Consider the following 27500-nt stretch of genomic DNA (forward strand, 5'->3'; position numbering starts at 1 on the left):
AGCAACTGTGCCGAAAGCCGGGACCGCCCTCGTCATTTCCCGTAGTGCCCCAAAAATCGACCAACATTGACGTGTATGCCGTGACCAGCCTTGACTTTTTACTTGTTCATGGACTGGGAATGTAACTGTAAACAGTATAATGATAATTCGCGATAAAATTCAAGACGGTTATATAATACCGTCTAATTTTTAATTACAGAAAAACTTAATTTACTCTGGGCAGGGTTCTTGAGGGTTCATGGGAGTTGGCCCAACCAGTCTACATGTGCTTTGTGGACTTGGAGAAGGCATTGGACCGTGTCCTTCGGGAAGTCCTGTGGGGAGTGCTCAGAGAGTATGGGGTATCAGACTGTCTGATTGTGGCGGTCCACTCCCTGTATGATCAGTGTCAGAACTTGGTCCACATTGTAAGTCGGACACGTTTCCAGTGAGGGTTGGACTCCGCCAAGGCTGCCCTTTGTCACCCATTCTGTTCATAACTTTTATGGACAGAATTTCTATGCGCAGTCAAGGCGTTGAGGGGATCCGGTTTGGTGACCGCAGGATTAGGTCTCTGCTTTTTGCAGACGATGTGGTCCTGATGGCTTCATCTGACCGGGATCTTCAGCTCTCACTGGATCGGTTCGCAGCCGAGTGTGAAGCGACCGGAATGAGAATCAGCACCTCCAAGTCCATGGTTCTCGCCCGGAAAAGGGTGGAGTGCCATCTCCGGGTTGGGGAGGAGACTCTGCCCCAAGTGGAGGAGTTCTAGTACCTAGGAGTCTTGTTCACGAGTGAGGGAAGAGTGGATGGTGAGATCGACAGGCGGATCGGTGCGGCGTCTTCAGTAATGCGAACGTTGTATCGATCCGTTGTGGGGAAGAAGGAGCTGAGCCGGAAGGCAAAGCTCTCAATTTACCGATCGATCTACGTTCCCATCCTCACCTATGGTCATGAGCTTTGGGTCATGACCGAAAGGATAAGATCACGGGTACAAGCGGCCCAAATGAGTTTAGGTCTCTCCCTTAGAGATAGGGTGAGAAGCTCTGTCATCCGGGAGGAACTCAAAGTAAAGCCGCTGCTCCTCCACATGGAGAGGAGCCAGATGAGGTGGTTCAGGCATCTGGTCAGGATGCCACCCGAACACCTCCTAGGGCACGTCCAACCGGTAGGAGGCCACGGGGAAGACCCAGGACACGTTGGGAAGACTATGTCTCCCGGCTGGCCTGGGAAGGCCTCGGGATCCCCCCGGGAAGAGCTGGACGAAGTGGCTGGGGAGAGGGAAGTCTGGGCTTCCCTGCTTAGGCTGCAGCCCCCGCGACCCGACCTCGGATAAGCGGAAGATGATGGATGGATGGATGGATGGACTTCATTTATTAATGCATTTTAGGCAACACGGAGTCAGGCTCATGCACACTACAGTGTTTGGCTTGATAATTATGGCGGACAAACTACACGGACTTTGCTACGGAGATTTCCACTCGGAGTAAACGGAGCCAAGCGCTTGGTTTAACGTCTTTTCCCCTCGCTTCCCGCCGTGCGTTTAAGAGCGCACCGCTGTGTTTGGATGGAGACAGGTGTGGACAATATTGGAGACACTTGTCCCCACACTAAAAGTGTACAGCGGAGGAGAAAAACTAGCTGATGTTGCTTTTATTTACTCAATAGTGTCCATCATCTGCTGTGACTGACAGCTAATGATGTGAGGAAGCATGCAGCAGGCGATGTGTCGCGAACATTCTCACAACTTCTTTATAAATAGTAGTATGTAATCATAGTAGTATCGACTATGTACGCCATAGTAGTTGGTATCATTATGTTTGTTTACATTGTGACGGCGGTGAGCTACTGTATCCTACGGTGTGTAGTCAAGCATGTTTAGCTATTCCTCGTCCTTGCTTGTAAGAAACTCACTTTATTTGTCGCCATGGAGACGAGGATTAGGGATTTTGAAGTCGCTAAAACACTGCAGCTACCTAGCTAGCTAGTTCTGTCTTAAAGAAGGGGTGTCAAACTCAAATACAGAGTGGGCCAACATTTTAAACGGAACAAAGCCGCAGGGCCGAAGTTGAACAAATGAACCTTTTAATAGGGACCCAAACGAGTTTTGCATTAAATATTGAACAAGCAAGGCTTATATAACTTTAGTGACGTGCAAAATCCAGTTCCAAATAATAATAATAATAAAAAATATCAATGGCATATCAAATGAAATTTAAATAAAAAGTGTACGCCTTTTTTTCTATTTGCAATCTTCTGAGGTAAATATCAATTTTTCTCCACAGGCGAATAATAAATTTGAAAATAAAATAACAATAATGAATGAACCAAACATTCAAGCCTTGAAGTAGCAAGAGAAAATGCATGAATAAAACGTTAATTATTGGTCAGTTTGCTGGAAGTTTCCCGGAAGACTTAGTGCTGCAAGGGGTTCTGGGTATCTGTTCTGTTGTGTTACGGTGCGGATGTTCACCTGAAATGTGTTTGTCATTCTTGTTTAGTGTGGGTTCACAGTGTGGCACATATTTGTAACAGTGTTAAAGTTGTTTATATGGCCACCCTCAGTGTGACCTGTATGGCTGTTGACCAAGTATGCCTTGCATTCACTTGTGCGTGTGTGTGTGTGTGTGTAAAAGCCACAAATATTATGTGACATGCTGTTAGTATGGAGGAAAAGCGGACGTGACGACAGGTTGTAGAGAACGCTAAAGGCAGTGCCTTAAATTGAATGAATGGAATTTAGTGTCAAACGCGTGCAAAAACTGTAATTCCCAAACTTCACCACTAGGTAGAGCTGTTTAGTCTGATGTACAAACCCCAAAACCAGTGAAGTTGGCGCGTAAAATGCAATGATTTGCAAATCCTTTTCAACCTATATTGGGGCGGTATAGTGGCCAGCAACTTGAGGGCTCCAGGTTCGATCCCCGCTTCCGCCATCCCAGTCACTGCCGTTGTGTCCTTGGGCAAGAACACTTTACCCACCTGCTCCCAGCGCCACCCACACTGCTTTAAATGTAACTTAGATATTGGGTTTCACTATGTAAAGCGCTTTGAGTCACTAGAGAAAAGCGCTATATAAATATAACTCACTTCACTTCACTTCACTTAAATGCACGCCCCCAATATAGTTGTCCGGGTGGAAATCGCTAGAAATCCGGGAGAATGGTTGCCCCGGGAGATTTTCGGGAGGGGCACTGAACTTCGGGAGTCTACCGGGAAAATTAGGAGGGTTGGCAAGTATGAGTATTAGCGGTGAATGCGGTGTTACATGTTTGGTGTGGGTTCACAGTGTGGCGCATATTTGTAACAGTGTTAAAGTTGTTTATATGGCCACCCTCAGTGTGACCTGTATGGCTGTTGACCAAGTATGCCTTGCATTCACTTGTGTGTGTGTGTAAAAGCCACAAATATTATGTGACACGCTGTTAGTATGGAGGGAAAGCGGACGTGACGACAGGTTGTAGAGAACGCTAAAGGCAGTGCCTTAAATGCGCGCCCCCAATATAGTTGTCCAGGTGGAAATTGCTAGAAATTCGGGAGAATGGTTGCCCCGGGAGATTTTCGGGAGGGCTACTGAACTTCGGGAGTCTACCGGGAAAATTAGGAGGGTTGGCAAGTATGAGTATTAGCGGTGAATGCGGTGTTATACAGCCGGCGGGCCAGCTCTAATGCTAAATTGATATTGCCTCAAGGGCCAAATTCAATTACACGGCGGGCCAGAGTTTGACACCCATGTCTTAAAGCAGTGTTATAACTTCCCCTTTATTGTTAGTTTTTAAGCCAAAATGCATCCGTTCTCCCTTTTCTGTCCACACACTGTGTCTGCTTGTAAGTACTCAGTGATTGTGTGCTGCCGAACATGCTCACCTGCCGGTAAAACGATGCTTCTCCAACACGGCAGGCACATCTCGGCCATCAGGCAAGGTTTCAGGGTGTGGTGGCGCAAAGAGGAAGGCTCGGAGTACGCCGTCTACCTGACCCACGACCTCAGCATGCTGCGCCTGATCGAGACCTTCTGCGAGAGCGCTCCGCAGCTGACGCTGATGATCTACGTGGTGCTGCGCAACAACAAGGCCAGGACCGTCCAGTGTGAGTTGCCATCTTTTCACTTTTCTACCTAGCAACAGAAAAAAACTGTTGGTAGTAATAGTCGGTGAATTGGTTGGTAATGTATGAATAGGTGTGTCTAAAGTAAAAGAAATATACCGTATTTCCTTGAATTGCCGCCGGGTCAAACTCGTTTTGCAAAATATTGTTTTTATTAGCGCATGTCTAGAATTTCCACAGGGTCAAACTCGTCACGTCACGAGTGACACTTCACCTGTCATCATTTTCAAAATGGAGGCTGATTTCAATCACTTGAAATTGCATAAAGGGAAGATTTAGAGCTATTCAGTAGGATTTAAGGTCCATGCTATTGAAATTTGCTAAAAAGAACAGTAAGCAGCTATGTTTTATTAATATACCATAGCTGCGTGTGTCAAATATGAGTCATTAAATGACTTCTGGTGGTAGAGAGTGCTAGTGATCCTTCTTGCGACTACTCGGCTGCAGAAGAAGTGACAACAAGCAGCAAGAATGAGCAGCGATCGTTTATTTTTTCCTCTCGCTTGCACTTTTATCATGGAGGATTACATATCTAAAATAAAACAGTTTTCTAAACTGGACTTTCAGTCGAAGCAGGAGGTAATAAAGGAAGATCTCTTAGACTTTTAAAACTGAAGAAAGATAAGGAAGACTTCTATAAACAAGTTATCAATGCTTTTGATCAGAAGGAGCTGCACATGGACTTCATTTATAAGTAAAAGTAAGACCATAATAACGTTATTTTTATTAAATGTGCTTTTCATGAAGGTATCCTTACATCACACTCAAATTTATAAGCGCAGGCCTAAATTTACCGCATGCCTTTGGTAAGCGCCGGAGTAAGAAGAGGTTTTAAAATAATTAGTGCAGGCCTATATTTACCGCATGCCTTTGGTAAGTGCCGGAGTGAGAAGAGGTTTTAAATTAATTGGCGTCCCGGCGGCAACTCAAGGAAATACGCTACAAGTAGTATCAACCCAAAGGGGATAAAAGGCCCTTTTTCTTGACAAATGGCCGATACTGATTGATGGTCACGTCCCAAGTGTAAATATTAGTTGTTATTGCTTCTGTAGGACCAGTAATTGTGGAAGTGGACTTAGTCCGCCAACAGGAAGTAGTAACCTTCCTCGTGCTTGCCACACTGATGATGCAACACCTTGTGTTATTGCAGTCGTGAGCATCGCGGCGTCGACCACGTCCATGGCCTGGATGGTGGTGGACTACCACCGCTCCCTGCGCTCCTTCCTGCCGGACAAGGCCCAGCAGGGCTGGGGCTCCTCCCTGGTCTACTTCCTGTGGAACCTGCTCCTCATTTCCCCCCGCGTGGCCGCCCTCGCCCTCTTCGCCTCCGTCCTGCCGGCCGGCTGCGCCGCCGCCCACTTCCTGCTCGTCTGGTCCGGCTTCGTCCTCTGGGCCTGGCGGCAGAGGACGGACTTCATGGACAGCGCCGGCGGCGAGTGGCTGTACCGGGCCACGGTGGGGCTGGTCTGGTACTTCAGCTGGTTCAACGTGGCCGAGGGTCGGACCCGCGGGAGGAGCGTCATCTACCACGGCTTCATGGCGGCGGACGGCGGGATCCTGCTGGCCACCTGGTGGTGCTACAGGGACCATGTGACGTCCCAGCCCTACGCCCTGCCGCTGATTCTCGCGCTACCGCTCACCTACTGGCTAGGACTGCTCTTTAAGTGCGTCTACTACTGCTGCTTCCACCCCACCCTCTGGAGGCCCCCCGGCAGGCTGCCCGACGACTTGCCCGACGACTTGCCCGACGCACAAGTGTCCTTTCGAGACTTTCCCATCCAGGACGGCACCTTGTCCTCCCAGCTGCTCAACAAGAGGATGCAACACAACGCTGCACTCTTTTACTCAGTCCGTAGAGACACCAGATAACTGTTCTTTTAGTCCACCGTTATTCCTGTTGGTGTTACATTACTCAGTCCGTAGAAACACCAGATTACTGTTCTTTTTGTCCACCGTTATTCCCGTCGGTGTTACATTACTCAGTCCGTAGAAACACCAGATAATTGTTCTTTTAGTCCACTGTTATTCCTGTTGGTGTTACATTACTCAGTCCTTAGAAACACCAGATTACTGTTCTTTTAGTCCACCGTTATTCCTGTTGGTGTTACAACATTACTCAGTCTGCAGTGACACCAGATTACTGTTCTTTTAGGCCACCATTAATGTTACATTACTCAGTCCGTAGAGACACCATGATAACTGTTATTTTACCATTATTCCTGTCGGGGGTGCTGGAACCTACCTCGGCTGCATTCGGGCGGAAACCTAAAAGGGACAAGCGGTAGAAAATGGATGTATATTTTTGTTGGTGTTACAACATTACTCAGTCCGAAGAGACACCAAATAACTCTTCTTTTAGGCAACAGTAACTCCTGTTGGTGTTACATTACTCAGTCCGTAAAGACACCAGGTAACTGTTCTTTTAGTCCACCAGTATTCCTGTTGGTGTTACATTACTCAGTCCGTAGAGACACCAGGTAACTGTTCTTTTCACCAACCTTTATTCCTGTTGGTGTTACATTACTCAGTCCGTAGAGACACCAGGTAACTGTTCTTTTAGTCCACCAGTATTATTGTTGGTGTTACATTACTCAGTCCGTAGAGACACCAGGTAACTGTTCTGTTAGGCAACCGTTATTCCTGTTGGTGTTACAACATTACTCAGTCCTTAGAGACACCAGGTAACTGTTCTGTTAGGCAACCGTTATTTCTGTTGGTGTTACACTACTCAGTCCGTAGAGACACCAGAGAAATGATCTTTTAAGCAACCATTATTCCTGTTGGAGGTGCTGTAGCCTACCTCAGCTGCATTCGGGCGGAACCCCAAAAGGGACAAGCGGTAGAAAATGGATGGATATTCCTGTTGGTATTGCAACATTTCCCGGTCCGTAGAGACACTAGGTAACTGTTCTGTTTGTCCACCAATTTACCTGTTGGTGTTACATCACTCAGTCCGTAGAGACACCAGGTAACTGTTCTGTTAGGCAACTGTTATTCCTGTTGGTGTTACATCACTCAGTCCGTAGAGACACCAGGTAACTGTTCTTTTCACCAACCTTTATTCCTGTTGGTGTTACATTACTCAGTCCGTAGAGATACCAGGTAACTGTTCTTTTAGTCCACCGTTATTCCCGTCGGTGTTACATTACTCAGTCCGTAGAGATACCAGGTAACTGTTCTTTTAGTCCACCGTTATTCCCGTCGGTGTTACATTACTCAGTCCGTAGAGATACCAGGTAACTGTTCTGTTAGGCAACCGTTATTTCTGTTGGTGTTATAACATTAGTACACCTGTGCAATCTATTTACAGTATATCCACTCTTACAGGGTCTTCAGAAGTAGAACAGGGGTCTCAAACTCAGGCTAGGGATGCGCGGTATCGACGGTAAAAAGGAAACATTAGTTTTTAACACTATCGTTACATGCCGATGATGCATGTTGATCACAGGTGTCACACTCGGAAGCCTGGAAATAATATGTAGCAATGAAACACTGTACATTTTCTTACTAAATGTATACTTTCTTTGTATTTTAGAATTTAAAAAAATAAAATTTATATATATATGTATATATATATAAACAAAAACAGGTCACATGTCCACTGATGTGTAATAACTCTGCACTCGGAGTCTATATTACGTTGCCCCAACGATTTTGCCATTTTTCCCCCTCGTGCACTAATTGACTGAAAGAGCGTGCACGTGATGACATGTTGTCGATGGGGAAAATGCATTTTTAGACAATATGTTTTGCCTGTGCGGCTACGAGACCCTGAGAGTAACGAGCGGTAGAAAATGGATTGATGGATGGGCTAGAAAGGACAGATTAAAATAAAAAAATAATAATAAATGAAACTTTTTTTATTTTCTTATTCAGGCCTACCCGCGGGCCGGATTTTGGACGCTGGGGGCCGTAGTTTGGGGACCCCTGGAATAGAGTAACAGTGCGGAAAAAACAAACAAAGAGCAACTAGCTGTAAGCAAGCGGAAATCATTTTTACGTTTAATTTGACATTTTTCTGAGTAGTGAACACGTGGAGTCACGCGGTTAAAATGAGGTTCTGAAGTCAACTGAGTTTGAGACCCCTAAAGTAGATCAACGTTTACAAAGCCATACAGTAGTGCACATTTTGGGATAATTCATTTACCATATGGTGTCATCTCTGGGTTTACAGAGCGACGTACAGTACAAGCCAAACGTTTGGACACACCTCCTCATTCAATGCCTTTTTTTAAATAATTTTCATGACTATTTACATTGTAGATAGTCAGATCAAAACTATGAATGAACACAAGTGGTGTTATGTACTTAACAACAAAAAGGTGAAATAACTGAAAACATGTTTTATATTCCAGTTTCTTCAAAATAGCCACCAACTGCTTTGATTACTTTTTCGCGCACTCTTGGCATTCTCTCCATGAGCTTGAAGAGGTAGTCACCTGTAATGGTTTTCACTTCACAGGTGTGCTTAAAGCCCATGGAGAGAATGCCAAGAGTGTGCAAAGCATTAATCAGAGCTAAGGGTGGCTATTTTGAAGGAACTAAAATGTTTTCACTTATTTCACCTTCTTTTGTTAAGTACATCAATAAATCAATCAATCAAAGTTTACTTATATGACCCTAAATCACGTGTCTCAAAGGGCTGCACAAGCCACAACGACGTCCTCGTTAAATAAGATCTAGTTGTTTTACTCACACAAAACAATAACATTTTGAAAGAAAATAAACAGGTTATTGTTTATTTACCTGATATAAAATTATAAGTTAAGTAATAAAATGAAACAAGTTGTTTACCTGACATAAAATAATAAAAACAAATTGTTTATCATACATTAAATAGTAAAAAGAAACAAGTTGTTTACCTGACATAAAATAATAAAATGAAACAAGTTGTTGTTTACCTGACATAAAATAATAAAATTAAACAAATTGTTGTTTACCTGACATAAAATAATAAAAACAAATTGTTGTTTACCTGACATAAAATAATAAAAACAAATTGTTGTTTATCTGACATAAAATAGTAAAAAGAAACAAGTTGTTGTTTACCTGACATAAAATAAAATGAAACAAATTGTTGTTTACCTGACATAAAATAATAAAATAAAACAAATTGTTGTTTACCTGACATAAAATAATAAAATGAAACAAATTGTTGTTTACCTGACATAAAATAATAAAAACTAGTTGTTGTTTATCATACATAAAATAGTAAAAAGAAACAAGTTGTTTACCTGACATAAAATAATAAAAACAAATTGTTGTATATGTGACATAAAATAGTAAAAAGAAACAAGTTGTTTACCTGACATAAAATAATTAAATGAAACAAATTGTTTACCTGACATAAAATAATAAAATGAAACAAATTGTTGTTTACCTGACATAAAATAATTAAATGAAACAAATTGTTGTTTACCTGACATAAAATAATTAAATGAAACAAATTGTTGTTTACCTGACATAAAATAATAAAATGAAACAAATTGTTGTTTACCCGACATAAAATAATAAAATGAAACAAATTGTTGTTTACCTGACATAAAATAATAAAATAAAACAAATTGTTGTTTACCTGACATAAAATAATAAAATGAAACAAATTGTTGTTTACCTGACATAAAATAAAATGAAACAAAATGTTGTTTACCTGACATAAAATAATAAAATAAAACAAATTGTTGTTTACCTGACATAAAATAATAAAATTAAACAAATTGTTGTTTACCTGACATAAAATAATAAAAACTAATTGTTGTTTATCATACATTAAATAGTAAAAAGAAACAAGTTGTTTACCTGACATAAAATAATAAAATGAAACAAGTTGTTGTTTACCTGACATAAAATTAAACAAATTGTTGTTTACCTGACATAAAATAATAAAAACAAATTGTTTATCTGACATAAAATAGTAAAAAGAAACAAGTTGTTTACCTGACATAAAATAATAAAATGAAACAAATTGTTGTTTACCTGACATAAAATAAAATGAAACAAATTGTTTACCTGACATAAAATAATAAAATTAAACAAATTGTTTACCTGACATAAAATAATAAAACGAAACAAATTGTTGTTTACCTGACATAAAATAATAAAAACTAGTTGTTTATCATACATAAAATAGTAAAAAGAAACAAGTTGTTTACCTGACATAAAATAATTAAATGAAACAAATTGTTTACCCGACATAAAATAATAAAATGAAACAAATTGTTGTTTACCTGACATAAAATAATAAAATGAAACAAATTGTTGTTTACCCGACATAAAATAATAAAATGAAACAAATTGTTGTTTACCTGACATAAAATAATAAAATGAAACAAATTGTTGTTTACCTGACATAAAATAATAAAATGAAACAAATTGTTGTTTACCCGACATAAAATAATAAAATGAAACAAATTGTTGTTTACCTGAGATAAAATAGTAAAATAAAACAAATTGTTGTTTACCTGACATAAAATAATAAAAACAAATTTTTGTTTATCTGACATAAAATAATAAAATGAAACAAATTGTTGTTTACCTGACATAAAATAATAAAATGAAACAAATTGTTTACCTGACAAAAAATAAAAAGAAACAAGTTGTTGTTTGCCTGACATAAAATAATAAAATACTTAAACGAATAGAAATAATCAAAGTTTATTTATATAGCCCTAAATCACAAATGTCTCAAAGGGCTGCACAAGCCACGACGACATCCTCGTTAAATACTCTTGTTGTTTTACTCACACAAAACAATAACATTTTGAAAGAAAAACAAAACAGGTTTTTGTTTATTTACCTGATATAAAATGATAAAATACTTAATAAAATGAAACAAGTTGTTTACCTGACATAAAAAAACTAAAACATTGAAAGAAAAGAAACAGGTTGTTGTTTACCTGCCATGAAATAATAAAATGAAACAAATTGTTGTTTACGGACATAGAATATAGAAAGAAAAGAGGTACATAACTCCACATGTGTTCATTGATAGTTTAGACGTGACTATCTACAATAAATAAATAGTCATGAGAACAAAGACAAGGCAGTGTGTGAGGAGAAGGTGTGTCCTGTACTGTTCGTGTATTGAAGTGAAGAAGAAAGATGTGTTCTCATAAGCTACTTTTCTTTGTCACAAACTAAGCATTTTTCATGCTCACATGAATGGAAAAACATGAATGGATGCAAACATTATGCATTTATTATTGTTGCGATAATCCTGCTTGTACATGTCGGCGTATAAAGTGTGTTGTTTCATTCCTGTCACAATGAACCAGTTCATTAAACATATTTGTCATAAATCATTTCCCTTATTTATATTTTCTGAATAAATGATTTGATGATTTTCGTCAGTGAAATAGGTGAATGAACATCCTTTTGAACTTGATTGTGAACAAGAGTATTTTGAACTAGATTTTGAACATATTTATGAACATAATCATGGACTTGAACATGATCATGAATGTGTTTGTGAACATGATAATGATCGAGATAATGAACGTTTTTATGAACGTCATCATTGACGTGATTATGAACATAATTATGAATGTGATTATGAACATAATCATGAACTTGTCATTATTTATACTTTCTGAATAAATGATTTGATAATGTTCATCGGTGAAATAGGTGAGTTAACATTGTTTTGAACTTGATTATGAACACGATTATGAACATAAATTTGAACTTGATTATGAACATAATCATGGACTTGAACATGATCATAAACGTGATTATGAATGTGTTTGTGAACATGATTATGAACACCATCATGGACGTGATTGTGAACATGATGATGGAGATAATGAACGTTTTTATGAACGTCATCATTGACGTGATTATGAACATAATTATGAATGTGATTATGAACATAATCATGAACTTGTCATTATTTATACTTTCTGAATAAATGATTTGATAATGTTCGTCGGTGAGATAGGTGAATGAACATCATTTTGAACTTGATTATGAACACGATTATGAACATAAATTTGAACATGATTTTGAACATAATCATGGACTTGAACATGATCATAAACGTGATTATGAATGTGTTTGTGAACATGATTATGAACACCATCATGGACGTGATCATGAACATGATGGAGATAATGAACGTTTTATGAACGTCATTGACGTGATTATGAACATAATTATGAATGTGATTATGAACATAGTCATGAACTTGTCATTATTTATACTTTCTGAATAAATGATTTGATAATGTTCATCGGTGAAATAGGTGAGTTAACATTGTTTTGAACTTGATTATGAACACGATTATGAACATAAATTTGAACTTGATTTTGAACATAATCATGGACTTGAACATGATCATAAACGTGATTATGAATGTGTTTGTGAACATGATTATGAACACCATCATGCACGTGATCATGAACATGATGATCGAGATAATGAACGTTTTATGAACGTCATCATTGACGTGATTATGAACATCATCATGAACTTGTCATTATTTATACTTTCTGAATAAATGATTTGATAATGTTCATCGGTGAAATAGGTGAGTTAACATTGTTTTGAACTTGATTATGAACACGATTATGAACATGATTTTGAACATAATTATGAACATAATCATTACCTTGAACATGATCATAAACGTGATTATGAATGTGTTTGTGAACATGATTATGAACACCATCATGGACGTGATTGTGAACATGATGATCGAGATAATGAACGTTTTTATGAACGTCATGCTTGACGTGATTATGAACATAATCATGAACTTGTCATTATTTATACTTTCTGAATAAATGATTTGATAATGTTCATCGGTGAAATAGGTGAGTTAACATTGTTTTGAACTTGATTACGAACACGATTATGAACATAAATTTGAACTTGATTATGAACATAATCATGGACTTGAACATGATCATAAACGTGATTATGAATGTGTTTGTGAACATGATTATGAACACCATCATGGACGTGATTGTGAACATGATGATGATCGAGATAATGAACGTTTTTATGAACGTCATCATTGACGTGATTATGAACATAATTATGAATGTGATTATGAACATAATCATGAACTTGTCATTATTTATACTTTCTGAATAAATGATTTGATAATGTTCGTCGGTGAGATAGGTGAATGAACATAATTTTGAACTTGATTATGAACACGATTATGAACATGATTTTGAACATAATTTTGAACATAATCATGGACTTGAACATGATCATAAACGTGATTATGAATGTGTTTGTGAACATGATTATGAACACCATCATGGACGTGATCATGAACATGATGGAGATAATGAACGTTTTATGAACGTCATTGACGTGATTATGAACATAATTATGAATGTGATTATGAACATAGTCATGAACTTGTCATTATTTATACTTTCTGAATAAATGATTTGATAATGTTCATCGGTGAAATAGGTGAGTTAACATTGTTTTGAACTTGATTATGAACACGATTATGAACATAAATTTGAACTTGATTTTGAACATAATCATGGACTTGAACATGATCATAAACGTGATTATGAATGTGTTTGTGAACATGATTATGAACACCATCATGCACGTGATCATGAACATGATGATCGAGATAATGAACGTTTTATGAACGTCATCATTGACGTGATTATGAACATCATCATGAACTTGTCATTATTTATACTTTCTGAATAAATGATTTGATAATGTTCATCGGTGAAATAGGTGAGTTAACATTGTTTTGAACTTGATTTTGAACATAATTATGAACATAATCATTACCTTGAACATGATCATAAACGTGATTATGAATGTGTTTGTGAACATGATTATGAACACCATCATGGACGTGATTGTGAACATGATGATGATCGAGATAATGAACGTTTTTATGAACGTCATGCTTGACGTGATTATGAACATAATCATGAACTTGTCATTATTTATACTTTCTGAATAAATGATTTGATAATGTTCATCGGTGAAATAGGTGAGTTAACATTGTTTTGAACTTGATTATGAACACGATTATGAACATAAATTTGAACTTGATTATGAACATAATCATGGACTTGAACATGATCATAAACGTGATTATGAATGTGTTTGTGAACATGATTATGAACACCATCATGGACGTGATTGTGAACATGATGATGATCGAGATAATGAACGTTTTATGAACGTCATCATTGACGTGATTATGAACATAATTATGAATGTGATTATGAACATAATCATGAACTTGTCATTATTTATACTTTCTGAATAAATGATTTGATAATGTTCGTCGGTGAGATAGGTGAATGAACATCATTTTGAACTTGATTATGAACACGATTATGAACATGATTTTGAACATAATTATGAACATAAACATGGACTTGAACATGATCATAAACGTGATTATGAATGTGTTTGTGAACATGATTATGAACACCATCATGCACGTGATCATGAACATGATGATCGAGATAATGAACGTTTTATGAACGTCATCATTGACGTGATTATGAACATAATTATGAATGTGATTATGAACATAATCATGAACTTGTCATTATTTATACTTTCTGAATAAATGATTTGATAATGTTCATCTGTGAAATAGGTGAGTTAACATTGTTTTGAACTTGATTATGAACACCATTATGAACATAAATTTGAACATAATTATGAACATAATCATGGACTTGAACATGATCATAAACATGTTTATGAATGTGTTTGTGAACATGATTATGAACACCATCATGCACGTGATCATGAACATGATGATCGAGATAATGAACGTTTTATGAACGTCATCATTGACGTGATTATGAACATAATTATGAATGTGATTATGAACATAATCAAGAACTTGTCATTATTTATACTTTCTGAATAAATGATTTGATAATGTTCGTCGGTGAGATAGGTGAATGAACATCATTTTGAACTTGATTATGAACATGATTTTAAACATAATTTTGAACATGATTAAAGACATGATTAGGAACTTGATTATGAACGTGTTTGTGAACATGATTACGAACATCATCATGAACATGATCGTGATTGTGATACTGAACGATTTTATGAACATCATCATTGACGTGATTAATGAACTTAATGATTTAAGTCTCACCTTAAAACTCATCTGTATACTCTAGCCTTTAAATAGACCTCCTTTTTAGACCAGTTGATCTGCCGCTTCTTTTCTTTTTCTCCTCTGTCCCCCCCTCCCTTGCTTAAGGGGTCCGGTCCGATGGCCATGGATGAAGTACTGGCTGTCCAGAGTCGGGACCCAGGATGGACTGGTTGGGGACATCTCTACGCTGCTGATCCGACTCCGCTTGGGATAGTTTCCTGTGGACGGGACTCTCGCTGCTGTCTTGGATCCGCTTTGGACTGGACTTTCGCGACTGTGTTGGATCCACTATGGATTGAACTTTCACAGTATCATGTTAGACCCGCTCGGCATCCATTGCTTTCGGTCCCCTAGAGGGGGGGGGGTTGCCCACATCTGAGGTCCTCTCCAAGGTTTCTCATAGTCAGCATTGTCACTGGCGTCCCACTGGATGTGAATTCTCCCTGCCCACTGGGTGTGAGTTTTCCTTGCCCTTTTGTGGGTTCTTCCGAGGATGTTGTAGTCGTAATGATTTGTGCAGTCCTTTGAGACATTTGTGATTTAGGGCTATATAAATAAACATTGATTGATTGATGAACGTGATTATAAACATAATTTTGAACATGATGATGAACATATTTTGAACATCATTTTTAACATGATTATGAACATAATTTTGTAACATGATTATGTCCATGAGTATGAACATAACTTTGAACTTGATTATGAACACGATTTTGAACATAATTTTGCACGATTATGAACATGATTTTGAATGTGATCATGAACTGGATTATGAATGTGATTGTGAATATGTTTGTGAACATGATTATGAACATCATCATGGACGTGATCATGAACATTTTTATGAACGCCATCATTGACGTGATCATGAACTTTATAATGAACATGATTATGAACTTTATGAACATAATTTTGAAAATGATTATGAACATAGTTATGAACATGATTATAAACATAATTTTGAACATGATTATGTCCATGGGTATGATCATTTTGAACATGGTTTTGAACATAATTATAAACATGATTATGAACGTGATTATGAACATAATCATTGCCTTGAACATGATCATGAACTTGATTATGAACGTGTTTGTGAACATGATTATAAACATCATCATGGATGCAATCATGAACATGATCATGAACGTATTTATGAAGGTCATCATTGACGTGATTATGAACGTAATCATGAATTTTATGAACATAATTTTGAACATGATTATGAACATAATTTTGAACATGATTATGTCCATTAATATGGACATCATTTTGAACTTGATTATGATCATAATTTTGAACATGATTATGAACATGATTTTGACCCTCGTGTGGTGTTCGGGTCATCAGAGGGTCAAATGTGCGACAAAATGAGAGCAGACAGTGTTGACAAACAATATTGCAACCTTGTGTGGGAACCGCATGTGCAGTATCACAAAAGAAGAATCATTTTTCTTTTAATAAAAAAATGAAAATGGGTCCCACAGACCCGAACACCACACAAGGACATATCAACCCTTTGAACAAACTAACCCTTTGCTGAACTAACCCGCGCTCTGTATCATTTCCTGTCCGCGTGCTCTTACTTTGGTGGTACTTCCTGCCGAGCGCCTTGTTTTCCTCGCATCTTTACATGCACCGGTGAGTTTCCTGCCACGGTCTCTGCAAATTATTGACTTTTTCTTAGTGTGCACACGTCTCTGCGTGCCGGGGTCATGCCGCTCTGACAAGACAGCTGCAGTTCCAATATGTTTTGGTTGGCCCCATTTTCTTTACAAATCCTTCCTTTGGTTGACATTTAGGATTGCAGTTAGTGGTGTGCCTTTAAGAAGTAGGCAAGTTCCTGTAGGAGGAGTTCTACTAGATGCAGTTTGAAAAGTGTCCAAAGTTGTTTGTGGAGAGGTTTTACAAGCATGTAGCAGTCCAGAGCGACCATGTCCCAGTTCCAACACTCCAGGGTGGATTGTATCCTGACTTATTTGGGTCTGGTCTTCCTGTTGTCGGACATTTGCTTGGACTTGGGAACTGCCGTGACTTTCTACCAGGAAGAGGATTACGTGTGCCTGGGAGTGCTGCTTTTTTTGCTCCTGGGCTCGTCCGTGCTGGTTCAGATCTTCAGCTGGCTGTGGTACACCAACGAGCCCCTGGAGAGGGCCACTCTGGTGGAGAGTCGGATCAGTCGCTCGCAACTCAAGATCCTGCACGTGTTCCAGCTGGGGACGTACTTCAGGTTTGGGAAGACCAAGTGGACTTTGAAATATGAGATTGTGCTTCAAGGAAACCGTGTGGTTTACAGGAAAAGACAACTTAAAACACGGAAGAGGCTTGAATGGGGTCTGAAGCAGGGTCTCTTTTTGAAGCCCCGCCTCCACACACACATTACATTACAAAGTCACAAAGACCCACATAGTGGAAGGGTTTTTTACACCAGAGACTATAGATGGTTCTTTAAAGGGAAACATTTATGACTTCACAACAGTGGCAGGATCCTCACGTGCTAAAAGCACACAGACTTATTTTGCACGCACCAAATTGCCAAAAGACAAAACCACTTACAATTACACAAGCAGAATTAAAAAAAAGACAAATCTTCAAATTACACAAACTTACAGTTACACAAAATTAATTAACCCAAAAAACATAACATATTACAACTGCACAAACCGAATCAATAAAGGATAACACAAATTACCAGTACAAAAAACAAAATAACTTACAATTACACAAACCTAATTTAAAAAAGACAAAACTTCTAATTACACAAACTGTAATTGACTAAGAAACAGAAAGCAAAACAAACCAAATTACCCCAAAAACTAAACATTTTACAACTACACAAACCGAATCAACAAAACAACTTACAATTACACACACCTAAATAACAAGTAAGAAAACAACTTATAATTACACAAACATAATGACCAAAAGACAAAACTTACAATTACATAAAAACTGAATCAACAAAAGACCAAACAACTTACAATCACACAAAACTAATTAACAAAAGACAAAGCAACATTCAATTACACAAACCTACTTAACAAATAGCAGAACAACTTACAGTTACACAAACATAATTACCCCCAAAACAAAACATTACAACAACACAAACCGAATCAATAAAAGATAACACAAATTACCAGTACAAAAAAAAATCAACAAAAAACAAAATAACTTACAATTACACAAACGTAATTGAAAAAAGACACAACAACTTTCAATTACACAAACCTAATTAAAAAAAGACAAAACTTCCAATTACACAAACTGTAATTGACAAAGAAACAGAAAGCAAAACAAATTACAATCACACAAACGTAATTACCCCAAAAACTAAACATTTTACAACTACACAAATCGAATCAACAAAACAACTTACAATTACACACACCTAAATAACAAGTAAGAAAACAACTTACAATTACACAAAAATACTGACCAAAAGACAAAACCTCCAATTACATAAACTGAATCAACAAAAGACAAAACTTACAATCACACAAAACTAATTAACAAAAGACAAAGCAACATTCAATTACACAAACCTACTTAACAAATAGCAGAACAACTTAGTTACACAAACATAATTACCCCCAAAACAAAACATATTACAACAACACAAACCGAATCAATAAAAGATAACACAAATTACCAGTACAAAAAAAATAAACAAAAGACAAAATAACTTACAATTACACAAACGTAATTAACAAAAGACACAACAACTTTCAATTACACAAACCTAATTAAAAAAAAGACAAAACTTCTAATTACACAAACTAATTGACTAAGAAACAGAAAGCAAAACAAATTACAATCACACAAACATAATCACCCAAAAAACTAAACATTTTACAACTACACAAATCGAATCAACATAACAACTTACAATTACACACACCTAAATAACAAGTAAGAAAACAACTTACAATTACACAAACATAATGACCAAAAGACAAAACCTCCAATTACATAAACTGAATCAACAAAAGACAAAACAACTTACAATCACACAAAACTAATTAACAAAAGACAAAGCAACATTCAATTACACAAACTTACTTAACAAATAGCAGAACAACTTACAGTTACACAAACATAATTACCCCCAAAACAAAACATATTACAATTACACAAACGTGATTACCCAAAAAACTAAACATTTTACAACTACACAAATCGAATCAATAAAACAACTAACAATTACACACACCTAAATAACAAGTAAGAAAACAACTTACAATTACACAAACATAATGACCAAAAGACAAAACCTCCAATTACATAAACTGAATCAAAAAAAGACAAAACAACTTACAATCACACAAAACTAATTAACAAAAGACAAAGCAACATTCAATTACACAAACCTACTTAACAAATAGCAGAACAACTTAGTTACACAAACATAATTACCCCCAAAGCAAAACAAATTACAATTACACAAATGTAATTACCCAAAAAACTAAACATTTTACAACTACACAAACCGAATCACTAAAACAACTTACAATTACACACACCTAAATAACAAGTAAGAAAACAACTTACAATTACACAAACATAATGACCAAAAGACAAAACCTCCAATTACATAAACTGAATCAACAAAAGACAAAACAACTTACAATCACACAAAACTAATTAACAAAAGACAAAGCAACATTCAATTACACAAACCTACTTAACAAATAGCAGAACAACTTACAGTTACACAAACATAATTACCCCCAAAACAAAACATTACAACAACACAAACCGAATCAATAAAAGATAACACAAATTACCAGTACAAAAAAAAATCAACAAAAAACAAAATAACTTACAATTACACAAACGTAATTAACAAAAGACACAACAACTTTCAATTACACAAACCTAATTAAAAAAAGACAAAACTTCTAATTACACAAACTGTAATTGACTAAGAAACAGAAAGCAAAACAAATTACAATCACACAAACGTAATTACCCCAAAAACTAAACATTTTACCACTACACAAATCGAATCAACAAAACAACTTACAATTACACACACCTAAATAACAAGTAAGAAAACAACTTACAATTACACAAACATAATGACCAAAAGACAAAACCTCCAATTACATAAACTGAATCAACAAAAGACAAAACTTACAATCACACAAAACTAATTAACAAAAGACAAAGGAACATTCAATTACACAAACCTACTTAACAAATAGCAGAACAACTTAGTTACACAAACATAATTACCCCCAAAGCAAAACAAATTACAATTACACAAACGTAATCACCCAAAAAACTAAACATTTTACAACTACACAAACCGAATCAACAAAACAACTTACAATTACACACACCTAAATAACAAGTAAGAAAACAACTTACAACTACACAAACATAATAACCAAAAGACAAAACCTCCAATTACAAAAACTGAATCAAAAGACAAAACAACTTACAATCACACAAAACTAATTAACAAAAGACAAAGCAACATTCAATTACACAAACCTACTTAACAAATAGCAGAACAACTTACAGTTACACAAACATAATTACCCCCAAAACAAAACATATTACAACAACACAAACCGAATCAATAAAAGATAACACAAATTACCAGTACAAAAAAAAATCAACAAAAAACAAAATAACTTACAATTACACAAACGTAATTAACAAAAGACACAACAACTTTCAATTACACAAACCTAATTAAAAAAAGACAAAACTTCCAATTACACAAACTGTAATTGACTAAGAAACAGAAAGCAAAACAAATTACAATCACACAAACATAATCACCCAAAAAACTAAACATTTTACAACTATACAAATCGAATCAATAAAACAACTTACAATTACACACACCTAAATAACAAGTAAGAAAACAACTTACAATTACACAAACATAATGACCAAAAGACAAAACCTCCAATTACATAAACTGAATCAAAAAAAGACAAAACAACTTACAATCACACAAAACTAATTAACAAAAGACAAAGCAACATTCAATTACACAAACTTACTTAACAAATAGCAGAACAACTTAGTTACACAAACATAATTACCCCCAAAGCAAAACAAATTACAATTACACAAATGTAATTACCCCAAAAACTAAACATTTTACAACTACACAAACCGAATCAACAAAACAACTTACAATTACACACACCTAAATAACAAGTAAGAAAACAACTTACAATTACACAAACATAATGACCAAAAGACAAAACTTACAATTACATAAAAACTGAATCAACAAAAGACCAAACAACTTACAATCACACAAAAATAATTAACAAAAGACAAAGCAACATTCAATTACACAAACCTACTTAACAAATAGCAGAACAACTTACAGTTACACAAACATAATTACCCCCAAAACAAAACATTACAACAACACAAACCGAATCAATAAAAGATAACACAAATTACCAGTACAAAAAAAAATCAACAAAAAACAAAATAACTTACAATTACACAAACGTAATTGAAAAAAGACACAACAACTTTCAATTACACAAACCTAATTAAAAAAAGACAAAACTTCCAATTACACAAACTGTAATTGACAAAGAAACAGAAAGCAAAACAAATTACAATCACACAAACGTAATTACCCCAAAAACTAAACATTTTACAACTACACAAATCGAATCAACAAAACAACTTACAATTACACACACCTAAATAACAAGTAAGAAAACAACTTACAATTACACAAAAATACTGACCAAAAGACAAAACCTCCAATTACATAAACTGAATCAACAAAAGACAAAACTTACAATCACACAAAACTAATTAACAAAAGACAAAGCAACATTCAATTACACAAACCTACTTAACAAATAGCAGAACAACTTAGTTACACAAACATAATTACCCCCAAAACAAAACATATTACAACAACACAAACCGAATCAATAAAAGATAACACAAATTACCAGTACAAAAAAAATAAACAAAAGACAAAATAACTTACAATTACACAAACGTAATTAACAAAAGACACAACAACTTTCAATTACACAAACCTAATTAAAAAAAAGACAAAACTTCTAATTACACAAACTAATTGACTAAGAAACAGAAAGCAAAACAAATTACAATCACACAAACATAATCACCCAAAAAACTAAACATTTTACAACTACACAAATCGAATCAACATAACAACTTACAATTACACACACCTAAATAACAAGTAAGAAAACAACTTACAATTACACAAACATAATGACCAAAAGACAAAACCTCCAATTACATAAACTGAATCAACAAAAGACAAAACAACTTACAATCACACAAAACTAATTAACAAAAGACAAAGCAACATTCAATTACACAAACTTACTTAACAAATAGCAGAACAACTTACAGTTACACAAACATAATTACCCCCAAAACAAAACATATTACAATTACACAAACGTGATTACCCAAAAAACTAAACATTTTACAACTACACAAATCGAATCAATAAAACAACTAACAATTACACACACCTAAATAACAAGTAAGAAAACAACTTACAATTACACAAACATAATGACCAAAAGACAAAACCTCCAATTACATAAACTGAATCAAAAAAAGACAAAACAACTTACAATCACACAAAACTAATTAACAAAAGACAAAGCAACATTCAATTACACAAACCTACTTAACAAATAGCAGAACAACTTAGTTACACAAACATAATTACCCCCAAAGCAAAACAAATTACAATTACACAAATGTAATTACCCAAAAAACTAAACATTTTACAACTACACAAACCGAATCACTAAAACAACTTACAATTACACACACCTAAATAACAAGTAAGAAAACAACTTACAATTACACAAACATAATGACCAAAAGACAAAACCTCCAATTACATAAACTGAATCAACAAAAGACAAAACAACTTACAATCACACAAAACTAATTAACAAAAGACAAAGCAACATTCAATTACACAAACCTACTTAACAAATAGCAGAACAACTTACAGTTACACAAACATAATTACCCCCAAAACAAAACATTACAACAACACAAACCGAATCAATAAAAGATAACACAAATTACCAGTACAAAAAAAAATCAACAAAAAACAAAATAACTTACAATTACACAAACGTAATTAACAAAAGACACAACAACTTTCAATTACACAAACCTAATTAAAAAAAGACAAAACTTCTAATTACACAAACTGTAATTGACTAAGAAACAGAAAGCAAAACAAATTACAATCACACAAACGTAATTACCCCAAAAACTAAACATTTTACCACTACACAAATCGAATCAACAAAACAACTTACAATTACACACACCTAAATAACAAGTAAGAAAACAACTTACAATTACACAAACATAATGACCAAAAGACAAAACCTCCAATTACATAAACTGAATCAACAAAAGACAAAACTTACAATCACACAAAACTAATTAACAAAAGACAAAGGAACATTCAATTACACAAACCTACTTAACAAATAGCAGAACAACTTAGTTACACAAACATAATTACCCCCAAAGCAAAACAAATTACAATTACACAAACGTAATCACCCAAAAAACTAAACATTTTACAACTACACAAACCGAATCAACAAAACAACTTACAATTACACACACCTAAATAACAAGTAAGAAAACAACTTACAACTACACAAACATAATAACCAAAAGACAAAACCTCCAATTACAAAAACTGAATCAAAAGACAAAACAACTTACAATCACACAAAACTAATTAACAAAAGACAAAGCAACATTCAATTACACAAACCTACTTAACAAATAGCAGAACAACTTACAGTTACACAAACATAATTACCCCCAAAACAAAACATATTACAACAACACAAACCGAATCAATAAAAGATAACACAAATTACCAGTACAAAAAAAAATCAACAAAAAACAAAATAACTTACAATTACACAAACGTAATTAACAAAAGACACAACAACTTTCAATTACACAAACCTAATTAAAAAAAGACAAAACTTCCAATTACACAAACTGTAATTGACTAAGAAACAGAAAGCAAAACAAATTACAATCACACAAACATAATCACCCAAAAAACTAAACATTTTACAACTATACAAATCGAATCAATAAAACAACTTACAATTACACACACCTAAATAACAAGTAAGAAAACAACTTACAATTACACAAACATAATGACCAAAAGACAAAACCTCCAATTACATAAACTGAATCAAAAAAAGACAAAACAACTTACAATCACACAAAACTAATTAACAAAAGACAAAGCAACATTCAATTACACAAACTTACTTAACAAATAGCAGAACAACTTAGTTACACAAACATAATTACCCCCAAAGCAAAACAAATTACAATTACACAAATGTAATTACCCCAAAAACTAAACATTTTACAACTACACAAACCGAATCAACAAAACAACTTACAATTACACACACCTAAATAACAAGTAAGAAAACAACTTACAATTACACAAACATAATGACCAAAAGACAAAACTTACAATTACATAAAAACTGAATCAACAAAAGACCAAACAACTTACAATCACACAAAAATAATTAACAAAAGACAAAGCAACATTCAATTACACAAACCTACTTAACAAATAGCAGAACAACTTACAGTTACACAAACATAATTACCCCCAAAACAAAACATATTACAACAACACAAACCGAATCAATAAAAGATAACACAAATTACCAGTACAAAAAAAAATCAACAAAAAACAAAATAACTTACAATTACACAAACGTAATTAACAAAAGACACAACAACTTTCAATTACACAAACCTAATTAAAAAAAGACTAAACTTCCAATTACACAAACTGTAATTGACTAAGAAACAGAAAGCAAAACAAATTACAATCACACAAACATAATTACCCCAAAAACTAAACATTTTACAACTACACAAATCGAATCAATAAAACAACTTACAATTACACACACCTAAATAGCAAGTAAGAAAACAGCTTACAATTACACAAACATAATGACCAAAAGAAAAAAACCTCCAATTACATAAACTGAATCAACAAAAGACAAAACAACTTACAATCACACAAAACTAATTAACAAAAGACAAAGCAACATTCAATTACACAAACCTACTTAACAAATAGCAGAACAACTTAGTTACACAAACATAATTACCCCCAAAACAAAACATATTACAATTACACAAACGTAATTACCCAAAAAACTAAACATTTTACAACTACACAAATCGAATCAATAAAACAACTTACAATTACACTAAACTAATTAACAAAAGACAAAGCAACATTCAATTACACAAACCTACTTAATAAATAGCAGAACAACTTAGTTACACAAACATAATTACCCCCAAAGCAAAACAAATTACAATTACACAAACGTAATTACCCAAAAAACTAAACATTTTACAACTACACAAATCGAATCAACAAAACAACTTACAATTACACACACCTAAATAACAAGTAAGAAAACAACTTACAATTACACAAACATACTGACCAAAAGACAAAACCTCCAATTACATAAACTGAATCAACAAAAGACAAAACTTACAATCACACAAAACTAATTAACAAAAGACAAAGCAACATTCAATTACACAAACCTACTTAACAAATAGCAGAACAACTTAGTTACACAAACATAATTACCCCCAAAGCAAAACAAATTACAATTACACAAACGTAATCACCCAAAAAAATAAACATTTTACAACTACACAAATCGAATCAATAAAACAACTTACAATTACACACACCTAAATAACAATTAAGAAAACAACTTACAATTACACAAACATAATAACCAAAAGACAAAACTTCCAATTACATAAACTGCATCAACAAAAGACAAAACAACTTACAATCACACAAAACTAATTAACAAAAGACAAAGCAACACTCAATTACACAAACCTACTTAACAAATAGCAGAACTTAGTTACACAAACATAATTACCCCCAAAACAAAACATATTACAACAACACAAACCGAATCAATAAAAGATAACACAAATTACCAGTACAAAAAAAATCAACAAAAGACAAAATAACTTACAATTACACAAACGTAATTAACAAAAGACACAACAACTTTCAATTACACAAACCTAATTAAAAAAAAGACAAAACTTCTAATTACACAAACTGTAATTGACTAAGAAACAGAAAGCAAAACAAATTACAATCACACAAACATAATCACCCAAAAAACTAAACATTTTACAACTATACAAATCGAATCAACAAAACAACTTACAATTACACACACCTAAATAACAAGTAAGAAAACAACTTACAATTACACAAACATAATGACCAAAAGAAAAAAACCTCCAATTACATAAACTGAATCAACAAAAGACAAAACAACTTACAATCACACAAAACTAATCAACAAAAGACAAAGCAACATTCAATTACACAAACCTACTTAACAAATAGCAGAACAACTTAGTTACACAAACATAATTACCCCCAAAACAAAACATATTACAATTACACAAACGTAATTACCCAAAAAACTAAACATTTTACAACTACACAAATCGAATCAATAAAACAACTTACAATTACACTAAACTAATTAACAAAAGACAAAGCGACATTCAATTACACAAACCTACTTAACAAATAGCAGAACAACTTAGTTACACAAACATAATTACCCCCAAAGCAAAACAAATTACAATTACACAAACGTAATCACCCAAAAAACTAAACATTTTACCACTACACAAATCGAATCAACAAAACAACTTACAATTACACACACCTAAATAACAAGTAAGAAAACAACTTACAATTACACAAACATAATGACCAAAAGACAAAACCTCCAATTACATAAACTGAATCAACAAAAGACAAAACTTACAATCACACAAAACTAATTAACAAAAGACAAAGCAACATTCAATTACACAAACCTACTTAACAAATAGCAGAACAACTTAGTTACACAAACATAATTACCCCCAAAGCAAAACAAATTACAATTACACAAACGTAATCACCCAAAAAACTAAACATTTTACAACTACACAAATCGAATCAATAAAACAACTTACAATTACACACACCTAAATAACAATTAAGAAAACAACTTACAATTACACAAACATAATAACCAAAAGACAAAACCTCCAATTACATAAACTGCATCAACAAAAGACAAAACAACTTACAATCACACAAAACTAATTAACAAAAGACAAAGCAACATTCAATTACACAAACCTACTTAACAAATAGCAG

The 27500-nt window shown here is 34.5% G+C and overlaps 2 protein-coding genes and 1 long non-coding RNA gene across 3 annotated transcripts in view; all 3 read left to right on the forward strand.

Moving 5' to 3' along the window:
* LOC133539505 (uncharacterized) overlaps positions 1–27500 on the forward strand; it is an 81128-nt gene that overhangs the window by 6023 nt on the left and 47605 nt on the right. The gene's annotated exons all lie outside the window — the stretch shown is intronic.
* On the forward strand, positions 3262–11384 carry LOC133540163 (XK-related protein 8-like). The gene is made up of 2 exons (XM_061882712.1): positions 3262–4068; positions 5237–11384. The coding sequence occupies exons 1-2, from the start codon at positions 3765–3767 to the stop codon at positions 5953–5955; spliced, it is 1023 nt and encodes a 340-aa protein (XP_061738696.1). The 5' UTR covers positions 3262–3764; the 3' UTR covers positions 5956–11384.
* LOC133540164 (XK-related protein 8-like) overlaps positions 16885–27500 on the forward strand; it is a 17383-nt gene continuing 6767 nt past the window's right edge. Inside the window, exon 1 of the mRNA XM_061882713.1 lies at positions 16885–17438. Coding sequence (XP_061738697.1) covers positions 17143–17438 — 296 coding nt within the window. The 5' untranslated portion in view covers positions 16885–17142. The remainder of the gene's footprint in view (positions 17439–27500) is intronic.

The sequence above is a fragment of the Nerophis ophidion genome, linkage group LG21, assembly GCF_033978795.1.
Source record: "Nerophis ophidion isolate RoL-2023_Sa linkage group LG21, RoL_Noph_v1.0, whole genome shotgun sequence".
Classification (NCBI taxonomy): Eukaryota; Metazoa; Chordata; class Actinopteri; order Syngnathiformes; family Syngnathidae; genus Nerophis; species Nerophis ophidion.

Excerpts from the sequence above, each read along its gene's own strand:
- LOC133540163 (XM_061882712.1), top strand. The coding sequence starts at position 3,765 with ATGCATCCGTTCTCCCTTTTCTGTCCACACACTGTGTCTGCTTGTAAG. Across the intron at positions 4,069-5,236 it reads CAAGGCCAGGACCGTCCAGT|TCGTGAGCATCGCGGCGTCG; the intron begins GTGAGTTGCCAT and ends GTGTTATTGCAG.